The 21,969-nt window shown below is 38.1% G+C and overlaps 1 protein-coding gene across 1 annotated transcript in view; it reads left to right on the forward strand.

Moving 5' to 3' along the window:
- Positions 1-21,969, forward strand: part of ITPR2 (inositol 1,4,5-trisphosphate receptor type 2) — a 472,032-nt gene that overhangs the window by 64,244 nt on the left and 385,819 nt on the right. The window contains exons 3-4 of the mRNA XM_058558623.1: positions 19,848-19,963; positions 20,726-20,812. Of these exons, the coding sequence (XP_058414606.1) occupies positions 19,848-19,963; positions 20,726-20,812 (203 nt within the window). The remainder of the gene's footprint in view (positions 1-19,847; positions 19,964-20,725; positions 20,813-21,969) is intronic.

Raw genomic sequence — 21,969 nt, forward strand, 5'->3', positions numbered from 1 at the left:
AGTTGAAGATATTTTTAAGTATAAATTAGGTTTGAACTATACGAAATTACCAATATTTGGATTTGTAAATCTACCAAAGTGTAGTTTTGTGTGGTTTCTTGTAATACACATCTGACTGGAGATGGCTACTCTCAAAAATGGATAATGGCATCAAGGACGAACCCAAAATTGCAAGCGTAGCAATTAAATGAGGACAAGGTTTTAAATGATTGTGAGTATTTTCCAAGCTGTGAGCTGGGAGTGGAGTAAATTGTAGAATTGAGAACAAAATAAATAAAGGCAAATTTCGTGAATTATTTTTCTTTGAAATTTTAAACGTGTATATTTTTATGTACTACCTGGAAGTCCTGATAAAACAATATGGCCTTTGAAACTGGGCTAAGTTGTGCTTAACCAGTGTAGAGAAACTTTGGAAGATTGATTATCTCTTCAGACAGTTTGGCCCTGACCTGGGCAATTGCTCAGTTTTGAATTATTTGGATATTCAGCAAGAAAAAAATATTTTTGTGAATTTGAAAGAGAGTCTGGAAGCATGTTTTTCTCACTTTTATGGGCATTCTTATGTAGGTATTGAGAGAATTAGACTGAAGTTAATTAAGAAACTGAACAAAATAACACTCTCCAAAACACGCGCACACATACACACACTCATTAAGAGAACGCTTGAAACTTTTGGAGAAAAAGTCGGATACATATAACAAGGCACTGTTTTGAAATACTGAATTTGGCAGAATTACCTTGATAATCCTCTACTTTTCTTCATGTAGATCTTATTGTTGAGTATAAGTTAGTCATAAATGGCCCACACGTGCTTCAGTAATAAAGAAGGTAACAGCATTAGCCAGATTAAGTTTGTGATCTGATCTTAATCGCCGGATTAAGTTTGTGATGCTCTCAGCAAACCAAGGTGGTATGAGTTTCTGGATGAAATCTCCCCCAGGCTCCTCTGAAAAAGATGTGAGTCACCAGACCAGATCTCCAAGGAGGCATGCCACACCAAGTAGGACCAAGCAGCAGCAGAGGAACGAGTTTACATGTTTTAGAGTGGCAAATTGTCAGGTTGTTTCTGCTCATTTCCTATTCACACTCACGTCCAGTGCTTCCTGAATACCGCAGAAAACACTAGCCCTGTCTTCTCTAAGCTCAGTGAATGTGGGACATGGGGCAAAGTAGAATGGGCTCTTTCTCCAGGTTCCCTCCATTTGCATGCATATTTTATTGAGTCTTTAAAGAAGTGGCTTATGAAGAGCCATGCAAGAACGTGTGTGTGTGTGTGTGTGTGTGTGTGTGATTACATTTTGAGCTGTTTGTGCTCACTTGGGGTGAATGGGATGAGATGTTTCATACTTAATCCCACTCTGTGTCCCCCCTGGTTAGTTACTGTTGGGTTATTCAAAAGAAATTTAATGCTTAGTCTTTGAATTTGAGGGAAATGGGAGATAAGTTGGGGAGATGAGCATCTATGCATAAAATAAACAACAAAAGCAGTTTATAATCATTGGATGGTAAATATTATAGGGGTCTGAGAAGGGGGTTTCTTGTGAGCTGATATAATCAGGGAAGACTTCTTAAAAGAATGAGGTTTAAGTTTTAGAATTCCATTTCAATTAAATTGGCATTTACTGAGTATATACTGTGTCAGCACCTATTCTCAGTAATGGGACTAAAATTTGAGTTATGAGTAAGAATCCACTCTGTGTAATGCTCTTGGTATAGGTTAGGTAGAGCCACTTAAATGCTTTTTGATAATTGTGCTCCACAAAACAACATTATGCCCATCACATTTTTTTCTCTCTTTGTTAAACCAAATATTTCCTAATTTTTGCTTGGTAAAACTGTGATTCCTCTATAGACTTCTGTAACTTCTGTAAGTGAGGATTTTGGGAAGGAATTGCTTGTTTCTGGGAAGGAGTTCAAGGGTACTTCTTCAGACAATGTGAGCCAGCTGTCTTGGTAGCAATTGTTCTCACAAGCGGGTGGTTCCGCTTTGCAGTTTGGGCTATTGAAATATAATCCTGTACCGTTTACCGCGTTGTTAGAGTATCCGGAATTTATGCCTCAAATAAACTTTTATGTCTGTGGTGTGGAGGGTCCTTTCGTCTTTTGCCTGGATTCAGTCACACAGAGTGAAGATCACAACGTGTCATGGTTAGAAGTGCAATCAAATCTGTGCATCATTGGAACTGGCTCACATTTGGTGATGTCACCTCTGCTTTCTGTCTGTGTTGGTTCAAGGATAAAAGGAAAGACGCACCAGGCTCCTTTATGTTCCCATGTTTTCATCTAGCAGGCGAGGAGCACAGGAGGTCTGTTGTTCGTCATTCCTGGATGACATCAAAGCCCGCCTGTTCCGGCAAAGCCGAGGCTAATCTGTGGGCAGGATGGGCCTCTCTGACCCTTGAGAACATGGATAATGCTGCTACCTGGGAAGTTTTTCTCACTTTCACAAAATATTTTATCTGAAAAAAGTTGCACCTACCATCATTTGCCTCACTTGTAACAGAGAACTTCTCCTGACAATCTGTAAATGAATAACATTTTACCTGCAAAATTATTTTCCTCCATACTCACGTTTTCCTTTGGAAAATCATAGTAACCGCTTTCTTCACAAGGCCATGTAGATGGTAAGACAGTCAAGAAAAGAGGACACATTTCATTTTCCTTTCATCTTTTTGTTTTACTTTTTAGGCATATCATGGATAGGATCCAGTTAAATTAAAGGCTCCTGTGACTGTGTCTTATATCTTCTGTTTATGGTCAAAATAACCCATTTTCATGATATAAAATTCAGATTGTACCAAACATTCTGAGATTTTATTCAACATCCAGGAATTAATGGAACTAATATTTATTCATTTCTTTTATTCAGTTGTTAGTGTGTTACGGTGTGTTGCAATGGGTCTCCGTTAGAAGCGCAGTCAAAACTGCGCATCATTTGTTGATGTGTGTGTTCATTCATTCAGGAAACGTTCATTGAGCACCTACTAAGTGCCAGGCATTTATCAGGTGGTGATAGATTATGTAGAAAAATAAAGCAGGATAACAAGGAATGCTGGCTGGAAAGGGGTAGCTGTTTTCACAGTGCGAGGGGGGGCCTCACTGATATTTGAACAGAGGCCTGAAGTAGGAGAGAGGGTCGATGATGCGGAAATCTTGGGGAAAAGGCACAGGCAGAGGGCACAAAGGCCCTGATGTAGGGGTGTCCTGGATAAATGAGAGGAATAGCAGGCAGGCAGGGGTGGCGTGGTGGAGCCAGCGAGTGGCCTGGGGGTCGCAGGTGAAGTCAGGAAGGTCGTGGGGCTGGCAGAGAGCCATTGGAAGGTTTGGAGCAGAGGCTGACAGGACCTGGCTTGTGTTTTCACAGGCTCACTCTCCCTGCTGTGTGGAGAAGCAACAGAGGGGTAGGGGTGGAAACAGGGAGGCTTATTATCAAGTGTAACCTTGATAAAGTTTTACATATATATATATTCATGTAACCATTATCTAGATCAAGATTATAAAATAATTCCAGCCCTGGAGAAGTTCTCTCGTGCCCTTCCCCCTCTTTGTCTGTTTCTCTGCTAAAGATAGCCACTATTTTTATTCTCATCACCATAGATTAGTTTTGTCTGTTTTCGAAGTTTATATAAATGGAACTATATCATATGTATTCTTTTTAAAATTAGGGCTTTTTTATTGAAATATAATTCATATACCATAGAATTCACCTTTTAAAGTGCACAATTCAGTGGTTTTTAGTGTATTCACAAGTTTGTGCAACCATCACCACTCTCTAATTCCAGAACTTTTTCATCACCCCAAATAGATATAGCCATTAGCAGTCACTTCCTTTTCCCCCCTTCTTCTCCTGGCAACCACTAATCTACTTTCTATCCCTATGGATTTTCCTGGTCTGGGTATTTCATATTGTTGGTATGGGAGATCAAAATTGGCCACCCTGAAATATGTCTCTTTACCTTGATTATTTTCTCTGACGGACATTTGACCTCTCCCAAACTGCCTAAAGAATTTAACATAGAAGGCCTGTTTCAGGAAGGAGTTACTATCATATGATGGCTGTAATCTAATGTAAAATAGATGTGACAATAGGAAAGGCACCAACAAGCCCCTCTTATCAAAAATTCTGTCTCTCCCCGGCCACATTCTGTAGGTGGCCCTGAAAAGAGTTGCCAGACAAACATTTACATTTATAAGGGAAATCTCCATTTGTAAAGGTATCTCCCTCTCATTGGGAAGAGGGGAAGATGCCCTTATCTGTGGACACTCTTATCAGTACGGAAGGAGAGGACTTAAATCTGCATAATAACCTTACTCTTGTTTATTGTGCTTTTCTGATAATCTCCCATAACTGACTCCCCCCACCCCCAACATCCTCCATGGTCTTTAGCTGAAGATAGTATTTAAGATGAGAATCTCTGCCATTTCGTTGAGAAACTCAGTTTCCCTGGTTTCTCCCATGTATACATGTTATTAAACTTGGTATTATTTTCTCCTGCTAACCTGTCTTTTAATTATTTGGCCAGCCGTAAGAACCTTAAGGGAATGGGTGGAGGGAGATTCTCCCTCTTCCCTGACAATGGAAACATACAAGCTTTTGTGATTGGCTTCTTTACTTAGCATAATGTTTTCAAGGTTTATCCATGTTGTATCATGAATCAGTAAATCATTCCTTTTTATGGCTGAATGAATAATATTCCATTGTGTGGATATACCATATTTGTTATCTGTCCTCAGTTGATGGAAATTTGGGTTGTTTCTAATTATTGGCTATCATGAATAATGCTGTGATAATCGGTCATGTACAGGTTTTCATGTGGACATATGTTTTCAGTTCTCTTGGATATATATCTAGGAGTGAAAAATACATACTCTCTTGTGGCTGGCTTCTTCTGTTCAACATTGTGTTGGTGTAATTCATTGATGTTGTGGCATCTAGCAGCAGTTCCTTCTTTTTCATTACTTTTTAGGATTCCATTCTATGAACATACGACAATTTATTTATGCATTCTCAATTGATGGACATTTGCGTTGTTTCCAGTTTCAGGCTATGATGCATAAATCTGCTGTGGACATTCTTTACATGTCTTTTGGTGGGCAAAAGCACTAATTTCTCTTGGGTAAATACACAGAAGTGGAGTTGCTGGGTCATCCTTCTTTTTCTTTATCCGTCTTTCCGTATCATTCCGTCATGCTTGTTCATGCTGATGCTGGGCACTGCCTTGGCTTCTTGCTGATCTGCCCTAGGAGTTCCTTCCTGCCCAGGCACGCCTTGAGGATTGGTTCTTCTTTCTATTCCTTCTGAAGCATCTTGTAACAACCCTCTCCTTCCTTACGTACTTTTTCTTCTGTTGATTAACAAAGCAGAGTTTAATGCATGCCTGCCTATGACTCACTATGTTTGTACAGTTACCAGCTAGAGATCCCAAGATGATTTATACTTTTGTGTTCCCTTATAGTAGTGGTTACTATGAAGTTAGGACGGGCCTATATCTGTCTTAAAGTCTGATGAAAGCTGGAGGTGCTCTGATAGAAAATGCACCTGTGAACACACATACACAGTTTTTCATACTCTTTTAGGAGATTCGTGGACCTCCATGAATCCCATCCAACTGTGGGTTCCTCGTTCCCAGATTAAGAATCTTCTCTATTTTGTAATGCCTTAAAAAAATATCAATACTCTTCAGCCTTCCCCTGACGCTTTAGGATCTTCTGCTCCAAGTTATCACTGTCAACTGAGGTAGACATATGAAATACCGTAGATATAAAGATGCATAGATATAATACAGGCTAATACAGAGATCCCAACCTAGCTGCAAAAGAGGTAAGAATAGGGCCGGCCCCATGGCTTAGCAGTTAAGTGCACGCGCTCCGCTACTGGCGGCCCGGGTTCGGATCCCGGGCGCGCACCAACGCACCGCTTGTCTGGCCATGCTGAGGTGGTGTCCCACATACAGCAACTAGAAGGATGTGCAACTATGACATACAACTATCTACTGGGGCTTTGGGGAGAAAAAGGGAAAAAGAGGAGGAGGATTGGCAACAGATGTTAGCTCAGGGCTGGTCTTCCTCAAAAAAAAAAAAAAAGAGGTAAGAATTACTAGCACTTAGAAAAGCCATTGTAATTGTTGTGCAAGCCTTTGAGAACTTTTCTAACTGTATCCTTCACTACTCTTGATAAACTGCTAAACTAGAGATTAAATGGAATACATTGCAGTTGAGCTGAACCCTCCCAGGCTGAGAAGACTTTTTCTTGGCCACAGAGACAGCTGTCATCCAAGTGGGATGTGCACACCTCCGTTTCCGTCCCTCACTAGGAGTCTTCCCCTCCTCAACCTGGGTGAATTTCCTGTCTCACATTTACTTAGTGGGTGAATAATTGGGTGCTCTCAATTGCAGAGTTCCATGGGAAGAACATGTGTGGACTAAATGAGGTAGACAATTAAATAGTCCATAATAAATTAGATCTTTTTCTTGGAAAAATGAAATGTTTCTGTTTAAAGATTTATGTTTAAAAGTTTTACACAAGTAATATAAAGTACAAAGTGAAAATCATTTTTCCTTCTCTGCAATGCCAATTTCCATTCCTCAGGTATAACCCCTGTTAATAGTTTATCTTCCCAGAATTTTTATCAACCATATAAAAGCATAGATTTTTTTGTTTTAACCACACTGGGATCACATTGTACAATGTTGTGCAGCTTGCTTCTTCCACTTTGCAGGGTAGCACAGACATGCTTCAGATCTATCTTCCTCTTTTCTTGTCTTTCTTTTTTAATGCTTATTTTCCCTTATTTACTTATTTTTAGAGAAATGAGTTGGTACCCTAACCTCCAAAGTTCCAATAAGCATTTTTTTATGACTATGAACTCATGTATTTGAACATATTTAATATGTTTTAATCCAATTCAGTCATTAATCTCAATGTGCAGATAGTCTCATCTTTGTTCAGTGGGAGCCTCTTCAGATCTTTTTAATGTGACTCAATAGTCTCTGTTGGCTTCCTCACTTTCGTGTAGGACAAGGTGTTCTAGGCTATTCTTTTCTCCAAAGTAAAATTAAATTTGGGATTAAACCTCAATTGTATTTCATGCTGTGTTTAGGAACATTTGTCTCACTAGGTCTAACCAGATCTACCTGCTGCACCCCTGGGTGTGCCTTATCAGTCAATCAGCAAATATTTTTGAGAGCTACCATATGCAGGGAAACCAGCTCGATCCTGTTATATAGCAAACAAGTCACCCCAGTCTTCCTCTTCTTCCCATACTAAGCAAACCACAACCCAAACAACAAAAGCCAAATCCTTATTATATCTTCAAAGTTTATCTTTTATCTTAAGAATATTTATGGGAAACCACTGATCCATAGAAAGGTAAGCAATTGAGGGCCATTTAGAAATATAGTAATTTATTTTTTCAGTTTTATTGTACAGTAATTTACATATGATAAAAGTCACTCATTTTAAGTGTTCAGTTCAATGAATTTTGGTAAATGTATACAGTTGTGTAACCAATAGTGCAATCAGATTTCATAACCCTCAAAAGTTTCTTCTTGCCCCTTTGCAGTCAATCCTTGTCCCCACCTTAGTTCCAGGCAACCATTTACTTTCTTTTGGATGCTGTAGTTTTGCCTTTTCTAGAATTTCATATAAATGGCATCACATAGTATGTAGTCTTTTGTGTCTGGTTTCTTTCACTTAGTATGATGTTTTTGAGATTCATCTATGCTGCTACATATGTCAGTAGTTCAGTCTTTTTTTTTTGTTTGTTTTTTGGTTACATGGTATTCCATTGTATGGATATACTATCATATTTGGAGTTAGGTTGTTTTCCTCCCTTTTTTGGCCATTATGAATAATGCTGATATGAACATTTGCATGCAAGGCTTTGTGTGGACATATGTTTTAATTCTCTTGAATAGATGCCTTGGAATGGGATTTCAGGATCATGTATTAAGTGTATGTTTAACTTTTCAAGAAATTACCAAAATGTTTTCCAAAGTAGCTGAACCATTTTGCATTCATACCATGCATGAGGGTATGAATATATGTGTACCGTATTGTTCCACATCCTCACCAACACATAGTATTGTCATTCTTTTTAATTTTAGCTTTTCTAGTGGGTGTGTAGTGGTATGTAATTGTGATTTTAATTTGCATTTCCCTAATGACCAATGATGTTGAGCATCTTTTCATGTGCTTGTTGGCCTTCCATATATCTTTTTTTGTGAAGTGTCTGTTCATATGTTATTGGGTTGTATGTGTTGTTTTATTGAGTTGTAAGAGTACTTTATATATTCTCAGTCCAAGTCCTCTATTAGACATATGTTCTGCTTTTTCAACTTAATTTTAAGTTGAATTTTGATAAAGAAAGTGTGCGATTCATCTATGTTTTTATTTGAAATACAAAAGACATAATCTTATCCAAAGAAAATAATAATACCTTTAAGCAAAAATTTATAATCATGTAACAGAGAGAAAGAAAGAAAAAAGAAAAGAGAAAGTTTGGAGAAGAGATAAAGGAAGTATTGGAGAAAGAATGAAATAAGAGAGAGTAAAAGGAAGAAAATGATTAGGAAAAAGTGAAGAGCTAGATAAAACCAAAAAGAGAGATGGAATGAGAGATAACCTAAGAAATGGAGGAAGAGAACAACAAACAAATTTAAAGTTATGGAAGAAAAAGGAAAAATAGATACAAAAGGAGAAGACAAAAAAAAGGCAGGGAGAACAAAATGCCACCACTGTACCTTTTATTTCCCCTGTCCTATCCCTGCTTCAGCTACTCTGTCACCTCATTGCTCAGTTCCCTACGTCTCAGGGCCAGCCTGTTTTCTGAGTCTTACCTTTCCTCCCACTTCCCAATTCTTCAATATTTTACTGCTCTGACTTCCAAACATGCATAATAGCTGGGCTGTGTGTGTCCTTTGCATCTTCAATGTATAAAAGCACAGATTCTGAAGTTGGTGGTTTGGGTTTGAATCCGAGCTGTGCCACTTGCTAACTCTGTGACCTCAGGCAGAACCTAACCTTCAAGCTCCAGTATCACCATCTGTAAAATGGGAATGATGGTAGTCCCTGTCTCACATTTTTCTATGAAGATAAAGAATCCATGTGACGCTCTTGCCCTATCAGTGCTTGGTACATAGTGCTTGCTCATTCACTGTTAGCTGATATTAGTGTGTGTGTGTGTGTGTGTGTGTTAGGGGGAGGGGGTTCTTCTTGGTTATCATTCTTTTTACCCTTGGCTCTCTGTTCATCTTTTAATCTGAGTGTCTTACAAAACTAAAATACTTAAGTGACCAAATATCACAACAAGCGTCATGCTTCTGAAACTCTGAGATATAAACACAACTGTGTTTGTTCATCTGGAATGTAAAGTTGGAAGTAATAATAATGGATATTTACATAGAGGTTTAGCTTTGAGCATTTTAAGCTAGTACGGACAGATGTTTATTAGTAGAAGACTCATAGGGTCCAGGGCTGGAATTTCCTGGTTTCTGTAATGGTGAGATGCCAAACCAAACCATGGGGTGATCAATACAGCTGAGGCAGGTGAGAGGGCTGAGCTTTTCATCAGTAAATACAGGACGTGAACTCTACCCTTTCATGCCAATCGCCTCTGCCACAATTCCCATCATAAAACAGGACGTAATATTTGGAGGGGGCCTCCTTCCCAGTGCAAGATCCCTTCTGCAGTATTTCTCATCTGCCTCTGCCTGAACACTATTGTAAAAGTTTACTTGCCTAGGACTAATTTGTATTTTTCGGACTTTTTCAGTTGCTGGCAAGATTTTCCTTACATTGAACTAAATTTTGCTTTGATTTTGGGTCAATATAGGAAAGAATTTCCTTCCCTCTTTTCCATGTGGGCTTTCAGCTATATAAAGTGAGGTTATGCCTGCTCTTTGTTTTCTCTGTTAGGCAACATTTCCTAATTCCTACTATTGTTGATTTCTATGTTTTGCTGCTTCCACGTTTGCTTAGCTTTGGAAATAGGCTAATTTATTGGGGTGTCACTTAAAATGTGACACCTATAATTGAGCGTGATATTCTGGATGTGTATGATTATGCCCAATAATCTGGATGTGTTCCTAGTTCCTCTGGTTGAATCTCCATTCTTCTATTAACCAGCCTAAAATGGCTGCATCCACTTTTCAGTGGCCATACACAGTATTCATTTATTATATTTGGGATGATCATATGCTTTATTGTCCAAACCAGGACACCTTTGAGAGTGAAAGAGGACACAATTAACAATTAAGCTCAGGCAAGAGCCATAAACCATTGTCCTGGGCACACAGGGATGTGTGGTCACTTTAATGAAGTTGAACTTCAGCCTAAAGTCTAGGCCTTTTTTTTTTTTTAAATATTAGTTGTTAATAGCCCTGGTGCTCCCCTCTAACACATACTTCAGCAGATGAATTTTTTTCTGAACATAAATGCAGAACTTTATATTTAGGCTTGTTTATAGTTTAATTGTGTTGATGTTTGTTCTGTAGAGATTATTTAAAATCTAGATTTTTATCTGTCAAATAAGCTGTTCCTCCCCAGTCTGCGTCATCTGAAAATTTGATAAACAGCATTCCTGCATATTCTTCCCAGACGTCGGTAATCTACAAAACTCCTTCCCCAGATCTGTAGCACCAATCCACCTCACCTCGTGGGGCTCTCAGGCTCCAGTGGGAAACTGGGAATCAAGATCTTAGTGTGTTCCCTTCTCAGGTATTTGCATTTTAATAGGAGACAAAAAAGACTCCAGGGCAGAAAGAACAGATATGTAATGACTGTTTTTCGGGTAACTTGGAGGAGTTGCCTTCTGCAGATTCTGGGCATCCTTGGTATACCAGATAACACATGCTGACTGTGGAGTTACATGCAGACTTGACTAATAAAAGAACACCATCTGATAGAGGGAGGCTATAGTAAAGGTGGAAGTCAACCAGAGTGGGGGTAAACAAATATTTTTAAAATGACATCTTTGTGTTTTATTGTAATTGCCTATATAAAAATTTAATGGGACAATTAATAAAAAGATAGTTTTTGTGGATTTGAAAAGTCACTCATAGAGCAAAATAAAGTTCCGTTGGTTGTCTGAGTTTCCTGTCCTCTTGACCACAGGATTTCTCTTTCTCTTTCTATATATATATATATTTATATAAATATATACCTATGTATATATATCTGCACGTCTTATATTTACATACATATTTTTAAAATTTTCAGTTCCTTTAACCCCAACCTGTGCACGTGTGTAGTCCTCTAGAATAGTGACTTTCAAATACTTTCTATTGCAACTCTCAGTAAGAAATACATTTTACATTTATCCAGCATGTACACACACACCAGAAACACACACACACACCAGAAACAAGTTTCTTGAAAGAGTACTTGCTACATGCAGTGTCCTCTGTTTCCCTTCCCTTCCTTTCTCCTTCATTCCATTCCATTTTACTCCATTCAAAAAGAGCTTATGAGACCAAGTAAACTGATTGCAAACCTGATTTGCACAATTACAGTTTGTAAAACACTTCTCCAAAGTTGTTGTCCATTGACTCCTAAATTACCTGTAGAGATAGATGCTTTATGGTGGTGATAATCAATAGAAAGCTAGTCTCACGTGGGCATAAATCTATGATAATAATGATGATTAGGACTCTGTGGTCTTTTTGTTCTTATGGATAAATCTCTGCTCAGAGAGGACCTAGCGCAACAAAGTGGTTTTGTTTTACATCTCCCATATGAGAATAGTAATTAATTCAGTAGCTAGACAATGAATAGAAAGCAATTCTTCAATCTAAATATCTCTATTACATATCTATATCTCGGCATGAAATAGCCTGTGTTAGACTTTTTTTTTTAAATTTTAGGCCAGGAGTTATTATTGCCATGCTGAAATTGGTTTTAAAAGGTGAGCCTATCTCTATAAAGTTAATTTACCTGAATTAACAATTTAATTGCTAAGTTATATGAAAATTATTACTTTCCAGGTGGAGGGCTTGAGGCCGTAAAGTTCCCTGCCCACGTGTTTCTAGCTTGTGACTTTGCTACTTCTTTTAGGTCATAGTTAAGATATTCAGATAGTCTCTTTTTAATATATTTTTGGGTCCTCATAGAAGTTCAGCATCTCTTGGAGTATGAAACCGGGGAAAGCTAGACTATCATGTTGTGTGTTTTAATTCCAGTGAATGGACCTAGATGTGTTTGTTTGTTTTAATTTGAGAAATGTAGAGTGTCTTCTATTAAATTATGAAGATGGGCTTTGGAGACAGATTGATCTGGATTAAGTCTGAAAACTCGCTTTGTGACTTTAGGGTAGATCTCTAAAACGTTCTGAGTTTCTCTTTCCTTATTTATAAAATTAAGGCTTACCTCAAAATGCTTTTAGAAGAATTAAATGAGGTAATGTATGTGATATCCTCTGATATATAGGAGACACTATGGAAATATATACTTATAAATAAAAATAAACATATATAAAATATATATAAAAACATATATGTGTGCATTTATATATGTGTGCATATATACATGTACAGATACACGTTTATGTGTGTATAAATTCATTTCTGTTTCTTTTCTTTCAGACCTGATATTTGTGTAATGGGATTTAGAGACTTGCATTTTGATTTCTAAATCGGTCTGCTTATTACACATTTTTGATTATCAGTATTAATTTGACACTTTGAGAGTAGGAAAATTAATTAAAAAATGATACATTATGGTTTTCTGATAGAAATTCTACTTATGTCTAGTGTAATGGTTTGCTTACTGCTAAAATTCAGACTTTGACAAGAATTGAAAGTAGAGTTGATGCATTTGAATTTTATTTTTCCTCCCCACTCCAAAGAAGCAAAATATAAAGTTTCATTTATTTTTGAGTATTTACCCATTAATGCATTAGTCAGGTGATAAATGTTTTTGAGACTAAGATTCTATAATGTTCCTATTGATGTCTTAACATGTATTTAATTATATATGCACCTGTGGCATATTTCCCATGAAAAACCCATTTATTAGTTTCTTTCAAAGTATTACGTATTACATATATCCTCATAATATTTCTCTAGAGATTGTATTATGTTGCAAGACTGTGGTAGGATAGAGACTGAGGCACATCTCACTCCCTGGCCAGAGCTTTTTCCATTGTCTATACTTGCTAAATACATTAAGTGCTTTAATAAATGCCTTAACAGGTCAATCTTTTTTTTTTTTTTTTTGGTGAGGAAGATCAGCCCTGAACTAATATCTGATACCACTCCTCCTCTTTTTTTGCTGAGGAAGATTGGCCCTGGGTTAACATCTGTGCCCATCTTCCTCTACTTTGTATGGGATGTTGCCACAGCATGGCTTGACAAGCTGTTCGTCGGTGCATGCCCGGGATCCGAACCTGTGAACCCCGGGCCTCCGAAGCTGAGCACGTGCACTTAACCGCTCCACCGCCAGGCCGGCCCCTTAACAAGCCAATCTTTCATCGGCTAAAATCACATCTATTCTGAGGAAAGGAATGTTCTTAGTATTTGGTAATAAAAATGGTATTTTTCGAGGAGATCCTGGTGTGATAATCAAATCAAAGATGAGGTAGAGACGTCAAATGGTTGCTGTCTTGGGATATTTAGGGCTACTGTGTAAAAGTCGAATTAGATTTGTTCTAAGTGGCCTGGAAGTTTTATGTGTAGAATTATGAACAGCATTTAAAATGGGACAGATTTTGCCTCAATATGACAAGTCTGCTTTCAAATGGCACCATTGCATAGCGGCAGGACACTGAATTGGGTTCAGAGGATCTCAGTTCAAATTCCAGCTCAATTCCTTACCAGTTTTGTGGACTTAAGAAAAGTCTTATTTTCTTTCTCTGGAACACGGAGAAAATAATCCTGGCTAACTCTCAAGGTTGTTGTGAAGATCAAATGATCCTTGTTATCAATATGTAGTACTCTCTATAGTTTGCAGAGTGCTCCATGGTAGGAAACCATAGTGAGCAAACCAAGTGTGGGCTTAACGTCCCTACCACCAAGGGGCCAGACAGTCACTTGTCAGGGCATTCAAGCATCCTATGTGTGGTTGAACTTGTTCATACGTATAATTTATTTTAATCTAGAGATTCTATCATGAAGGACCAAGGCAACTCACTCTCTGAGTTTTTCCTTCTTTATCTCAGAGAAGGGAAAGGTCAGATTTTATCTGAGGCCCTTTCGAGTTCTAACATTTTTGTAGTCTACAAGCCTGTAACTACAAAAGGCCATTTTTCTCCCTCTTCAGTAGTAAAATAGCTGACTTTTGCCTAGAGGAAGTTATCCTGCAGTCTTCGTGGTTGCCCATCCATGTGTTGTGATCAATTTAATATTTGCTAACACCTGCAATAAATTTTCTTTGGCCTTTGTAACATTCTAGAGAACAATTTCCCTCATAGATACCCTCTCTACACTTGCCTTACGCTTTGATCAAGGGAGGTAGATGTTTGGTTTGAAATTTCCATGCTTAAATAAAACAAAACACACTCCTTTTTAAAACACACTCTAAACATAAACAGTTTTATACAAACACTGTCTTTCAGGATGTGTTTCTTAGAGAAACTGAAAAACAAAAAGAGAGCTACCATTATATTTTCAGCTAATGAATGTGTACCTCTCCTCTGACCAACTCTGAATTCTAATTGCTAGTGTCCAGTGACCCCTTGTCTGCGTGTCCCCTACCCTAGGGAGAGTTTTCTTACCACTTTCCATTTTATCATTGGGAAGGCCCCATTGTCTTCATTGAATTCTGCTGCATCCTGTTTATATGGTAAAGAGAAAAGGAAGCCCTCTAGACGCACCCCCCCCCCCACCTTTCTCCATGTGGAGATGATAAAGCCCTTGGCAACCATGTTCCCTGTAATCAGGATGAGGTAATTTTACAAGCTGCCATGAAAGAGCCATTTGTTGAATGCCTGCTTTGTGACAGGCATTTGCTGATGGTTTAATATGTCTTGCCTCATTTAAATCTTACAACATCTTTAGGAGGGAGGAGAAATGAAACAGAAAGTTTTCTTTCTACCATTCCCAAAGGAAGTTGCTGACCACTATATAACTTGAACTTTATGTGTAATAGTCCCAGATGGAGTCCTAGAGATAGTTTCTGGGTACAGAAACTGCCTTAGATACAAATATTTTAGAAAGTGCTTTTATAGGTACAAAGCTAAATATTTCAAAACTATTTAGCTAGGTGTTGTAAGTGGAGGTTTAGACTGGTTTCCTGCCAGATTTATACAGAATCATGTGGGAAGATTGGTTCTTCGATTTACAGTGTTCCATGCCGTGGATTACGTGCTCCACACTGTTTGAATGGCATTCCTATTTCTTCCCTCCACTAGCATTTATAAGCAGGCTCAAAATGCCCCTGATTCTTTCAGTTTAAAGTGGACGCTTCTGGGAGGCTTCATTTCCTTCCACAGTTGTTAACAAGAATGTTCTAATTCTAAGGCATAGTTCTTATAATATTGCCTGACTGAACATATCATGTTTTGTCAGAGTACTAACATTTCCTGAACTTTTGTAATTCTGCAAAATCGTTGGCTTCAGGTCTTCAGGTTAAGCTTTTTAAAAAATTTAGCTCAAATGACTTCCTTTTGTTTGTGCTTTTGGTGTTTGCTGTATGAGGCAAATCTTTCCTTTTGTATTATTCTTTAAGTCTTGAAATGCTGAAGAGATTGTTACCTAATTAACAAACGACACTGTCTTTTGTCGTAGAAACCACCGAGTGGTTTCTAATTGGAAAGCCCCCTAAAACCTTTCTCTTAGTAGTATATATACCTCTGATTTTAGAGAATGAGCAGACTAAGGAATGCTAGAGAGCTGGCTTTATTAAGCAGGGTGAGGAGGGCGGATGAGAGCGGATAGCTCTGAAATAGCTGGATTCCTGCTTGCTTGTCAAAGTCTCCCCCCCCCCCCCCCCCCCCCCGTGCTGGTGTTAGTGGCTGTATCTGCATATTTTAAAAGATTTTACAGGGTAATAGAGATTGCGGCCTCTGCTCACTGCCATGCTGTTTCAGGGAACTCAAGAATTTTATACAAAAACACCTTGTGGCATCTTAAACCAAAGGGGCGAACACCTTGTCTTGGACAACTTTTGTTTGGGTTTAATCTGAGAATTCTACTTTTGTGGCTCTTTGCTGAGAGCTCTGTAAGGGTTTAGTCATCTCAATCTTAATGAAGCTATGGCTGAACGAATGAAGCAATGTTAATAATAATACCTTACATTTATAATAGAGCTTAAAAGTTTGCAGAGTACTTTCATGTAGATTATCTTTTTTCGCATCTCAGCAGCCTTGTAAATTAGGCGTGGCAGGTATTATTAACACTTTTATTATGCAATGAATTTAGAATCAGACAAAATATGTGACTAGTCCAAGACGAGCAGATATTTTTTAGTGTTTTCTAAAAGAGGCAGAGAGAATTAAACACACATACACACTCATCACCATCACCACCACCACGATCAACAAAAGTATTTTTACGTAAGTCCGTGTATGCCCTACATTCCCTCCCATCAACCAAAGTAGTCCTGCGGTATTAGTTCCCATGCAGAAACAGAGTGGTTATTTTTTGTAATATAAAATGAGATGCCACCTGTGGCGGGTTGCTGAGGAAGACCATAAAACTAAGGCTCTGGGGCTGGCCCCATGGCTTAGCGGTTAAGTGCGCGCACTCCGCTGCTGGTGGCCCGGGTTCGGATCCCGGGTGTGCACCAACGCACCGCTTCTCTGGCCATGCTGAGGCCACGTCCCACATACAGCAACTAGAAGGATGTGCATCTATGACATACAACTATCTACTGGGGCTTTGGGGGGAAAAATAAAATAAAATAAAATGCTGTATATAAAACTACTTGAATAAACTGACTCATATTTAAAAAAAAAAAAAAACTAAGGCTCTGAAGATGGAAAGGGCTTTTGAAATCTAAGACTTGGTATCTCAGACAGAGTGGGTGGGAGCTTGTTCATTTGGCCATCTTCCCTTCCCTCTCCCTCACCTTTTCCTACTCCACATCTTATAGATTAGTAAGCCTGTCCGTTCTGCTGCTTTCTTTTAAATCATTGGCTACCTTACAATTACCATACAGCGCAAATTCAGATCCTCACTGTCTCTCAGCACGCTGGCAGTGGGCTTTTGTGCTGGTCTTCTCGCCTCTTGTTCATGTCCTCTTTCACATGCTGTAGGAGCTTAACACCCTTCATGAGTTTGACCTTTTCCGTGGGGCAAATACTCCTTAGCCTAGCACATAGCAATCTGCAGACCCTGACTTCAGCCATCCACTCCGTTTTCATTTCACAGCCTAGGTGGTAGTTTTACTGCATGGTCAGCGGGTCCCTTAGCATTCTTCTTCTCTGCCTTTGTGCGGCCAGTTGGCTCTGGAATGCCCCTCCCCTCTGAGCATTTGATCCCCTTTGCCAATGTGCTGAATTAGTATTGGTCCTCTGAAAGTTGGCTTGTGTCTTCTCCTTTGGGAAGACTTTCTGACCTCCCCTGGTAAAGCTGGCCACGTGCATCTTTGTGCCCCACAACACCTTCTCCAGAGCCCCATTGTGAAACTTCAACACATGGTAGATGCCTGTCTTACCCAGTAGACTGTGACCTTTCTGAGGACAGGATTTATCACCCAGCAGCACAACCTGACCAGTAAACCTGGGTTGGCTGAATGTTTAGCTTTGCTTCACAATAACTTCATCCACAACGATCAGGACCATAGCACACACAGTTTATTTGCTTGCTACCCAAAGATACCACTAATTAGAAGTGCTGCTGGGGTGGCTTAGAATGTAGGAAAAATATTTTCTCTGTCAAATGACCATTTTCTAATGAACTTAATTAGGAATTTGAAGTAATGGAGAAGAACACAATTTTTCTCTTTTCTTTTTATACGTGAGGGAAGTCGGAAGTATAGACTGCAGCTTATAGAGTTCAGTTCTGCTTCACTACAGATGTGTGTTTTTGCTGCACTAAAACAATGTAAAATTTGGTTACTTGCCTAATATAGGATAGTCAAAATAGTCTGCTGCGTTAAATTAGGAGCACTCTTTTGGAGGTATCTGTAAACAACCTCTATATTTATGCTTGAAAAAAATTTGTAATTTCTCTTTGTGGTTGTTAACATATAGGAAGTAATTTCTAGGGCTTATAAAATATGTTGCTATCCTTAGCGGTTTTCAGGTCTAGTTATTTGGTTTTTGCACACGTGTGGAGTGGCTGTATCATATTGTAATTGTAACAGCCTCTCAGCCTACTTTTAGCAGTTAGAAAGTGTCTGTTTTCTGCTACTTCTGAAATATTTACTCTTCCACATCAGTAGCTTTTAGACCAGAAATTAATAAGTAGTGTTTTATAGCCTTGTGTGTGTATGGGGGGAGGGCAATCAATAGAATTTGTGTTTATAATTACAAGCTGTAGAAAAAAAGTCATTATTTCTTCTGTATTTTTAAAATTCCTTAAAAAATTTATAGTCATATTTCTTGATCAGTTATGCGATTAGAAGTGTGAGGAAGTGTGATTTCAAGAGAGATCTAGTCTATCATTTAATTATATAATTAATTTTACAGAGAATAATAAAATGAGCATATATACAATATAGTCAAGAATGTGGCTAAAATGGATATTTGAGCTGACTGAATTTTATTTTTGTGATAAGTATTTGAAAAATGAGAATGATTGTCAATATGAACACATCCATCAAAATACAGTAAATTTGTTACGTTGAATTCTTACAATTTTTTGTGAGAAAAATGAAAATAATGTTTGGGTCTTCTATGTCACTACTCCTTTATCATAGAATATTGGGAATTGACCTTTATTCAAGATTGTAATCCAGTCCACAGACAATGCAAAATCATTAGCATATAGAAGTATTGTTTAGTCAAACTTCTATTTTCCTCATTAAAAAGAAAAAATATATTTTGCTTTTTGACTTAGAGATATCACTAACTATATTATTCCACTAGAACTTCCTGTCTTGATGTTTAGTAGTAGACTCAGGACTATAATCTTGATTTATTTGATTGTTTTGCTTTGTTTTTCCTTTATAACACACTACATCTCAGATTTCTACACCGTATTCATCCCAGGTGTGTTGAAACTTTGGGAATGGATGACTGAAATGGTCAGCTGTGATTGTTTCTACTTTTTGCATCACTCTGGCTGTCAAAGATACATGCCATGAAAAAGTAATTAGTGGGGCCGGCCCGATGGTGTCGCGGTTAAGTTTATGCACTCTGCTTTGGCGGCCCAGGGTTTGCTGGTTCAGATCCTGGGCGCAGACCTACACACCGCTCATCAAGCCGTGCTGAGGTGGCGTCCCACATAGAGCAGCTGGAAGGATGTACAACTATGACATACATATCTATTGGGGCTTTGGGGAGAAAAAAAGGAAAAAAGGAGGGAGATTGACAACAGATGTTAGCTCAGGGCCAATCTTCCTCCAAAAAAAAAAAAGAAAAGAAAAAGTAATTAGTTGTGCAAGTTCGGATAAGGCAGTGAAACTCACTAATCTCATTCTATTCACTTTCTAAGACCAGGTACTCCATTATAGTTAAGAAATGCCTTACAATATAATGATTACATTTGTTTGATTTCTTTATAAATTACACTAGCTGTGGTATCCTGTAAAAAACCTAAACTAATGAAGAAGGGGGTATTTTAACAGTCTAATTATTTGAAAAGGATATTATGGGGGGAATTTAAGAGTTGATGGGGGAATGGGCTAGATGACGTTTAAATGTTCTTTATACTCAGAGATTCCAAGATTCCAGCCCTAGGCTATAAGGTAAATCTAAGAAATGCTGGTTGTCTTAGTTACAGTGTTTGTGTTTTTTGGTTTGTCATAGACTGCCTCTTTAAGGTGTGCCCTATGAACCGATATTCTGCCCAGAAACAGTATTGGAAAGCTAAGCAAGCCAAACAAGGGAACCACACAGAGGCAGCCTTGCTGAAGAAATTACAGGTAAGGGCCAGGCTTCCATTTGTCTGGCTTAGGTTGTACCAAGAACAGCAATAACAAAAGATCTATTTCGTAGGTTAGTGATTTCAGTCAATACACAGAGATTTAGAATAGATGTAGCAACACATTGAAACGGGAAGGGACTTTTAAGTTAGAGGATGTGACTCCTGATTTCCTGGCGGGTAGGTAATACGTTCCTGCTGCTATTGTTTAGGATGTGTCAGACTAATTCAAAGATTCACATCAAACTGGAAACCAATTCAAAATCTCTGTAGGAATATCAAATCCAGTTATATTTTACTTGGTATAGTATTTAATTTTTTTAAAGACTATGGAAAAAAAATTGAAAGTCTGTTGTTCCTGGTTTGGACCGAGTGTAAATCTGATAGAACTTAATTTTGTGTCATTAAAGTTCCTGATGCTTTCAGAATTAAAACTGTATTTTGAGACTTTTGAAATTCACCTACTATCCTGGTTGGTTTCTCTAGCAATATGCATTCTGAAAGTAATTTTATAACCAAAGAGCCTAGTACTTTTCTGAAATTTCCTATGTAAAAGCATCCCAACATATTCTGGGCCACATTTCAGCATTACATTGAGAGAATTATCACACTGTATTTAATTTTTGCCCCCCACCCCCGCCCCCAACACCAAGAGTAAAGCAACCAGCCTATTTTATTCATGGTTGTGTTCTTCGTTCCTAAAAAAAATATTGTACTCTGTTTACTATGTTTCCACACTGAATATTTGATAATCATTCTATAGCATGCTGCAGAACTGGAACAAAAACAAAACGAATCAGAGAATAAGAAACTGTTGGGAGAAATTGTGAAATACAGTAATGTTATACAAGTAAGTGTCTATTTACTTTCTCTTAAAAGAGATGAATGTTTTATGGGTAGTTTGCATTTGGTAGGAATGCCAGACTGCATTAAAATTTTGGGATACAGTCGTTTGTTCTTTGGTGGGAATTACGGATATTGTGATATTTTCAGTTGGTATTCAGTGCACCAATCTATACGTCTGGGAATAAGTCTGGTGTATACACAAAAAGAAGTGAGCTTATCTACATATATGCACAAGTTATTATAACAAAAGGAAGAAGATGGGGAAACATAATTTCTAAAGGCCTGTAGTAAAATAGTCCTTTAGAATTAATGGGACTAACATGTAACATATGAAGCTTTATATTTTCATTTTGTGGAGAGAAGAAAGTTTTCAAATTGTACTTTTAAATGGAAATTTTCCTTGAGTTGTGATTAGATGTTCTATTTCAATTATTCTGCACACTGATTTATCTCAGCTGTGTTCCTTTCTTGTGCTTCACTTCGATCTTAGCTTTGTACTCGGTTATTTGTTAATATATGCCCCACCTTGTTCCAAAAAGAATGTAAGGCATTTTCAGAAATACATACCACATAACAAGATAAAAGAGAAATAAATAAGGCAACTCAGTCAAAGGGAAAATAATGGTTGGATGAATAAAGTGAAGTCAGAGGTGAGGCATATTTATAAAAACTGTGCTGTAAAGTCTGGTAAACTTTGGCTTGAAGCCTTTTTGTTGCCCGCTTAGCTATAAGGGAAGCGTGATATATTACAGCGTGTGCATTGGAGGTCCATAGTGTAGAACTAAGTCAGAGATCTAGAAGGACACACATTGCCAGGAAGAAAATCAGAGAAGTGTTTCTCTAGCGAGCTCTCATAAAGAGGACACTGTTTAATATAGTAAACAATAGCCTTAACAACTTCTTTACAGTAAATACTACAATGAGGTATTTCATAGAGCTGTTTTAAAAAATACTATTCCCTGATGTTTTGTTATTGGCCAATGGCAAAATACCAGAGCACAGGGCAGTTGAAGCAGTTCTCCCATGGGACAAGATGAGAGCCCCTGGCTCTATAGCTCCCTGAGTATGTGACTTACTCTAATGATAGATTATGTGATACCTGTGGCATGGGTAGGCTGCATGTCCCTTGGGGAATCCTCCATAAATTGAGTTTCTCTTGAC

This window comes from Diceros bicornis, chromosome 17 (genome assembly GCF_020826845.1).
Source record: "Diceros bicornis minor isolate mBicDic1 chromosome 17, mDicBic1.mat.cur, whole genome shotgun sequence".
Classification (NCBI taxonomy): domain Eukaryota; kingdom Metazoa; phylum Chordata; class Mammalia; order Perissodactyla; family Rhinocerotidae; genus Diceros; species Diceros bicornis.